General features: G+C 41.3%; 1 protein-coding gene across 1 annotated transcript in view; it reads left to right on the top strand.

The window, feature by feature from the left end:
* The first annotated feature begins 2,638 nt into the window (after window positions 1-2,638).
* ARHGAP22 (Rho GTPase activating protein 22) overlaps window positions 2,639-7,485 on the top strand; it is a 140,808-nt gene continuing 135,961 nt past the window's right edge. Inside the window, exon 1 of the mRNA XM_062579956.1 lies at window positions 2,639-2,830. Coding sequence (XP_062435940.1) covers window positions 2,651-2,830 — 180 coding nt within the window. The 5' untranslated portion in view covers window positions 2,639-2,650. The remainder of the gene's footprint in view (window positions 2,831-7,485) is intronic.

Consider the following 7,485-nt stretch of genomic DNA (forward strand, 5'->3'; position numbering starts at 1 on the left):
TCCATTTGGTCCTTGTAGAATTACCGCGTTTTACAGTGAAATCCTTATGTGCCTCTGCACTACAGACTAAAATGGAAAAAGTTAGGGAGTTGGTGGTGTTTTGAGGGGAGGGCTGTGGCCAGGGGAAGAGTTGCTTGGTGGTATATTTCTCTAATTCTCTGCTAGAGGGCACTGTGTTGCCAGAAAGGGATGTGGTATGGTGTGTGGATGTTAGCTTGCTGGAGAAAAAGCTGATCTGTATATAGTTTACAGAAATGAAATTGCCTCAGACCAGCAGCCTAATTAGAGCTTTGGCTGCAGTGAGCGAGCTTAGAAAATAAGCCTAAACGCACCAGAGCCTGAATTTTAAAATGAATTCTGTACTAAGAAGTTGCTTACTGTTTTGGATATGTGAAATTAATAGCAGTTAAGGAGGATTAGGTTAGTCAAGCAAATAGCAAGTTTGCTGGAAAACATCACTAAGGGAGGACTAATGCATGGTATGAATTCGCCAGGTTATTTGAGCCAAAAAATAAGGGAATAATGAGAACCAAAAATCTGTAACATTGCATCAGTGCCTGCTTATAACAGTTTTTCAACCTAATTTTGAGGAGAAATAAAAATAAGTTTCTTTTCAGCAGAATGTAGTTACAGGTTGATCTTTAACTTCTCTTTGTTCAGGTACAAAACAAAATCTGTTATACATACAGTCCTGGTGAGAGTAGCACAGCTCACCTTAAGAGCTTGGAGAAATAGAAGAATTTCTCTTTTGCATATTGGACAAGGCTTTTATGGAGCCTTAAATAAACACACTAATTAGATGATGCCATTTTTCTCTTATATAAAACTGGAAAATTGTCAGAGGGCAACCTGACTGTCTGCTGGAGGCTTATGAAAGAGATGAGTGGATTTTTAAGTTAGTGAAAGTGTCTGGCACTATATAAGCAAAGAATGCTGTCACTGACCCATTTTGGTAACCTTTCAGCTTTGCTCTCTGTTAGATAGAAACCATACTTCTACACACCAAGTACTTCTATGTTCCTGTAAGAACCTGAACATGATAGCCAGAGTGCCAGGCCATGGGGAAGGTTAAAGTAGACTTTTGCCACGGAGAACAGCGTGACTTTTTTTTCCTCTCTCAAAGGATTGTACTGAGGAGCCTCTCTAGAGATCTGACCTCAGTCCTTTCACTGCCCTTCCCCCCCCCCAATCTTCTATCTTGTGTTTGCTTCAAGAAAAATAGAATCAGGTTTAATGCAACTACTGTGATGTCTTTCTCTACCTCTATTTTCTTTTTTCTTTACTTTGGATGTGGTGATTAGTCAGTTCTGTCGCCATGTGGTGACACACTAGGGGCAAAAGAGTAAACATCAAGTGTGTGTGTGTGTTAATTTCAGGCACCTAAAAGGAGATGGCAATTAGAGGTAGGGGGTGCTGTCTGCTGTTATAAGCCAAGTTATCTGTAGTGGGTAGTAAGATGTAGAGCATCAGAGATGGCTGAGGAGGAAGCTTGCCTGCCTTTCAGCTGCTGCAGTCTACCTTGTGGTTTGTTAGGATAAGCCACTCACGGATATCTACTGGCACTGGGCTGTAAACTGAAGCCCAGTTTACCTGGGTGTTTGTAAACTGTGCTCTAAGGTGGCTGAAAGCACAGAATGTACCAAATGGGAAGGAACAGGATCATGTTAGTGCTAATGAAAGAATGACCTGAGATGGTAACTGTTATTTTAAGATACTTCATAAAGCCAGAAGTAGAGATGGAGAAGACAGATTAGATCACCCAGCCTGCCTGTTCCAGAGGACAGGGCTGCTGCCTGCAATATATAATCATCTATTACTCCAGATTAACGTTTGTGTTATTTAAACTAATGCTCTTATTGGAGGAATATGGGAGGAGAAGAGCTGGGAAAGGAAAGGGCAATAGACTTCCTATCCACCAGAAGTGTTTCCAGAGATAGTTTGACTTCTCTTTATTTTGTGTGTTCTGTTCCTATTGTGTGGGTTTTTCTTTCTTTTTTTTTTTTTTTTTTTTTTTTCCATCTTCACAGTTGGAAAGCCATGATGAATGAAGGGGTATGTGTGAGTTTGGGTGTTTTTTTTATATATCCTTCTGTTAATTGAGTGACTAATAATTCTGGATAGCTATGTTGTCTATGAGTCTCTTCCCTTTTGGAATCTTGCTCAGTTCTGAGACTCTTTTCCTGTGGTAATTAGTTCCATTGACTGATTGTACCTGTGGGAGTATTTCCTTTTACTTTCTTCTTCCCCTTTTCACTCATCACATGTCTTCATTGGGTGAATCTCCCTTAAGGAGAAAGCAATAATATTCCCATGTTGAGCTGGAGGGGTGTTATGACTTCCTACAACCAAAATCTGGTGTGAGCATGGAGCCTTAGGCAGAAGTGGAGATACCATGTAACAAAGTTGCTAGCATGGGTAATTCAAAAAAAAAAAAAAAAGTGATATTTGCCCTATGTTACACTAGCATGAACCTGAATATGTTTTGAAAAGCGGATATCTGAGAGAACAAGAGAGACCACGTGTAGTGGTCTGTCTTTATCTGAGGAAGCACAAAACAAGGTTTTTGGTCTCTGCATGTGTCCTCATCCTTATTTGTTTCATTTACTCTGTAATTGCCTTTTTTTCTTTAGCCCGGTCAAGGAGTTTGGTGATGGGTGAACAGATTGGGCCTCCCTCCAGACCTGCTTCTCCTAATCCACAAGAATGTGTGCTCAAGTGTGGCTGGCTGAAGAAACAAAGGAGCATTATGAAGAACTGGCAACCGCGGTGGTTTGTTTTGCGTGGAGACCAGCTTTTCTACTACAAGGATGAGGAGGAAACTAAACCTCAGGTATGACTATTTTGAGAACTGTAGGGTATCTTTGTTGCCACTCCTATGGGGTCACATAAATGACTTTGAGAGCCCATTCCAATTGCTCCTAGCACTCAGAAGATTCAAAGGCAAGAGACTCTACAAGAACACTTAGCTACCACCCAGGTGAGTGCTCAGGGGAGCATCAGAAAGTATTTATTTACCCACTAGGGTATGCTGAAAAACTGAAAACAAACCAAGTTAGTAACTGTGTCTGAAGTTAAACACTTTCTCAGTAACCTACTAAAGCTTTTTTGCATCCCACCACATACCCTATGCAAGGGACTTGCCTGTTATCACTTAAGCAGTATACACTTAGTTTATGGGAAAGAGTTCACTAAGAGCATAGTTCTGTAGGAGAAAAGGTAAGAGTTGTAAGCTATAAACCTGAGAGAAATTGCTGCCTCTGTCAGAGGTGTAGATGGGCAGAGATGAAGCAGATAAAGCCAAGAAATGAAACTGGAAACTTCCAAGTTGCAAAGGGGTTTGAAGATGTCAGTGTGTAAGAGTGAAAACCTGTGTTGTAGAGAGGGGCAGTGCTGCAATTGGTTTGCAGTAGCCAGGTCTGGGGGCTGGCAGTCCCGTAGTTTGACCATGAGCAATTGCTGGAACCTGCTCCTTCCTTCTCTCTTGCTAAGTATGTTGCTGGCTCACCAAGAGATTCTTCCTGATCTGTTGCTGTTTGCAATCCTGTAATTCTTGTTTGTTATTGGAGAAGGCTCTGAACCAAATTCACTACTGAGCCAGATGTTATTTTTGCTATACATAGTGGTTATTTTGCCATATGAGGTCTAAGTGTATATCCTCCTTGTAATTGTGGTTAGTGTCTGGCAGAGGAAGTTGTGGCAATTTTGCAGCAGCAAATGTGGAACAGTTAGTATTAGCTTTTGCCCTCTATTGGAGAGTACTGTAATCCCTAATATATTATATTCTTAAGACTCCCTCCAATACTCTAGCAGTAATCACTTGATATGTTACTCATATGTATCTAGTCCCTCCCTGAATTGTTCCAATTTTTAACCTTAGCTGCTTCCTGCAGCAATGAATTCCCCTGTCTGACTATCCACCATCCCCTGAAAGAGAAAAGGGAGGAATATTTCCCTTCATACTCTCCTTTTTCCTATTCTTCTCTTTCCCTCCCTGCACACTGTGCTCTCAAAATATTTGTTTAAAATATGATCTAGTAGCAATACTGCTTTAGTTGAATTAGAACACCACCTTCAAACTTTTGAAGATAACATGAACTCCTGATTGGAGGCAAGGGGAGAGGAGTGATGTAGGCTGGACAAACTTTCTCCATGTAGGTGGGCTGCATTTCCTGAGTTTAATAAGGCAATGGCTTATGTGGTGATATTATTGACCTGCTAACTACCTCTTGATGGAGCAGTAGTATTTCCTACTGTATCCCTAAGCACTCTCCAGTTTTAAGTTCCCTAGTTTAATCAGTTGTTCCCTGTCAGCTCTACAGTTTTCCTGATGAGGAAATCTAATTACAGAAAATGGCATGCTGCTACTTATTATGGGCTATTTTGGGTTGCTTAACTGCAGTAGAAACTGCATTAATCATTGCCTAGAATCACAGCCAATGTTGCTGTCACTTGAGTTTTCCATAAGTAAGGAGATCTTAGTAGAAGCTATATTTGTCAAGAGATTCTGTTAAACATCTGGAAGTGATGAGTCTTAAGCAGCTGCTGATTGTTCATGAAAAGCATAACTTAGGAAAATTGGCCCCTGCACTTTGTCTGTTCAACTTATTGTTTGGTCTGTGTCTCTTGCTGCTCTTATGCAGCCTGTCTTCATAGTCTTTGAGCACCTTTTACAGCTAAATGGATAATACCATTGAATATTCTTTGTGTCACTTCAGGCTGTGTAGCTGATCTTTAAAGGAACTGCAGGCCAGAAAGGTGGCTTATGTTTCACTAGATAATGGCTGGCATTCACGTAGATGGATGGCCTTAATGCTGTATTGATGTGTATCTCAGTTTTTTTGATGTATGTATTCTCACAGGAAGCCTTGAAGAAAGCTGTTTAGTCCTGTTTCCCGTATGGGAAACTAAAATGCAGAGATGGAGCAACTTGCCCATGTTATGAGAATCCTGAGTAGGAAACTGAATCTGCATCTTCCAAATACAAGTCTAGCACTTTAACAACTTTGTTCTTGCTCAGCTTGGACTGTCCTTTCTTTCTGTGCTCAGTGAAGTTTAGACTTGGGAGCTGGGAAATGCACTACAGAAATCCTTCCAACTGTGTTGTACTTGTCCTGCCTCTGTAACAACGGCATAGCCTCAGTGGAAGCAGTTTCTATGAATGACAGTGATCATTCTTTTTTGTAAAATGTACCAACCCTACTAGGGTTTCAGAGGCCAGGCCTATAATGTAAGACTTAACAATGTTATTTTGAATGATAAATGCTTTGGGAATCTTTAAACTTGATGTAAATTGTGTAATGTGAAATGGTACGGAAGGAACAAATTTCTGTTCAGGAAGATATTGCCTTATTTTTCTCAACTGGGGTTTATAATTTGCTTTTTTAAAGGTGGTGTCCTGTCTCCCAAGTTGTAGCTTTGCAGGAGGAAGATGAACTGGAATCTACTGCTTTGCTATCACAGACCTTATTCAGAAAAGTATGTCAGATTAATAGCAGTAGATGTTCACTAATCTACAGTATCTGCATTGGCATAATCCTCTCCACAGGAAAAATACTGTAAGCTCCTCTTAAAGCTTTTCGTGAAGCCATTACCTTCTGGCAAGACCATGAGGGAGAATGCTGTCCTACAGCTCCCAGCATGAAAAGGAAATGCGTTTTGTTGGCAGTTATTTTGTTATTCAGCCTCTTATGCTGCAGATTCACCTAAGCCTGTTCCTATAGAAAAAGCATTCATATGAAAACAGTGTTGCATTAGTATAGACTGACCTCCAAATTTTAGCATGGTCATCTGTGAGACTGGAGTTTGACAAGAAGAGCTATGAAGTTCTAGGTTGCTGAAGCAAGAGTGAAAAACCTTGCTTAGTCAGCTAGGACTCAGTATCTGCCAAAATCCACCCCGAAGCAGACAGAGGTGAGCAGCTGCTTAGGGCTGGTCTGTGTGGGTAGGGCATGTGGGTTTTGTTATAAGCCGGTATGCAGGGCTGGCAATAGGCTTGCGCTTTATATACCCTTGGGAGTTACTGCTGCTCTGTGCAAATTTTGAGGAGTAAGAACTTAGGCAAATCTGTGTTATCTGCATCTGGAAAGAGGAGTGTGTGACTGAAAGACTATTTTTAGCAGGCTGGGAACAATGTGACCTTCTGCTGCATGTGTTGGGGGGGTAATAAAATGTCAGAGTTTGCCCTTGTCAAAATTTCTAGCCTTTTATAGAACAGGTACGATTAAGGGAATCAGGATTAGTCTTTTAGTCAATTTGGAGAAAAGCTAAAACTACTGTTGCCTTCCTGGGTTGAAAACAGTTTTACAGAAAAGTAGGCTGCTATTTTTCCCTCTTTGCTTACTCAGTGGCACTGTGATCCAGTGACCTTGTCTGCAAAACCTGAGAGAGGAAGACTCGAGTTTGTCTTTGCTGTGATTCCTCCTCTGTGTGATGGCAGTTTGTACTGCTCCTGTTGTGGGCCCTTGGGTAGCTCGATGATATGTATAGCCGCAGTATGTGTTCCTCCTCGCTCCTGTTGTCATCTCTAATTTTGCTTATTCCTGCACCATTTTCCTTTCTGTCTACTTAGCGTTGTGAGCTACTCCTGGGCTTTGGCTCTGGCTGTAGATGAGCGTGGGGCAAGGGAATGCAAGCACTGTGTAGCTCTTGTGGCATGGGATGGATCTGCTTACCTGTCTGAGTAGAGCTCAGAGCTCCTGAGCCCAGGCTCTACAGCTTTCTGGAAGCGTTTGGTAGTGCTGTGTGCTCTTTGTACTTGACTCCTAGAAATAGATGTTTTTGTATATAGCTCCTTCTTTCTCTGCTGATTGGGGCAGACTCCTGTAGGGATCCTGATCTTTTTACAGATGTCAGTCTGTCATGCCTTCCTGCTCCTGCAAAGCTTTTGACAGCGGTGTCTAGCCTTTAAGTTCTCTGTATGTGAAAATTAATTTTGACAGATGAATATTATATCTCAATGGTTTTTAAAAACCCTGTATGATTACGTTGTACAAACAGTTGCTAACAAATCACTCACGTTTCAAACTTCTGTAAATCATGCTGTTTCTAATAACACACAGGTAGGAATGATTTCCTGTAGCACAGGAGTGATTGTGTCTGTAAGAGGGAGTTTTATGTAAACATGTACATATATTCTGTTTCCTGAAGGCCCCTAAATACTCCCTGGGCTGAGCCCTTCCCAGGCTGAGAAGACTGCTCCAGAACAACAGATTTGGGCTCTTTCTGGTTAAGTTCATAGCAGTTTAAAACACTGGATTTTTCTTGCGAATTTCTGCAGACCTTGAACTAATTTAAGAGAAGGTTAACTGCCCACCTATAAGCCTGAGTAAACGGCAAGTGCCAGTGTGGTGCTGATTTATCCTTGTTTGACTCTGTATGTGGAATTGTACAGACTTGAGATACCTTAATGCAGAAGAGAACAGCTGATCACTAAATAAATGTTCTGGAAATACTGTGTATTCCTTTGGAAGGCAGCATGCAGGGAGC

This window comes from Rhea pennata, chromosome 7, assembly GCF_028389875.1.
Source record: "Rhea pennata isolate bPtePen1 chromosome 7, bPtePen1.pri, whole genome shotgun sequence".
In the NCBI taxonomy this organism is placed as follows: Eukaryota; Metazoa; Chordata; class Aves; order Rheiformes; family Rheidae; genus Rhea; species Rhea pennata.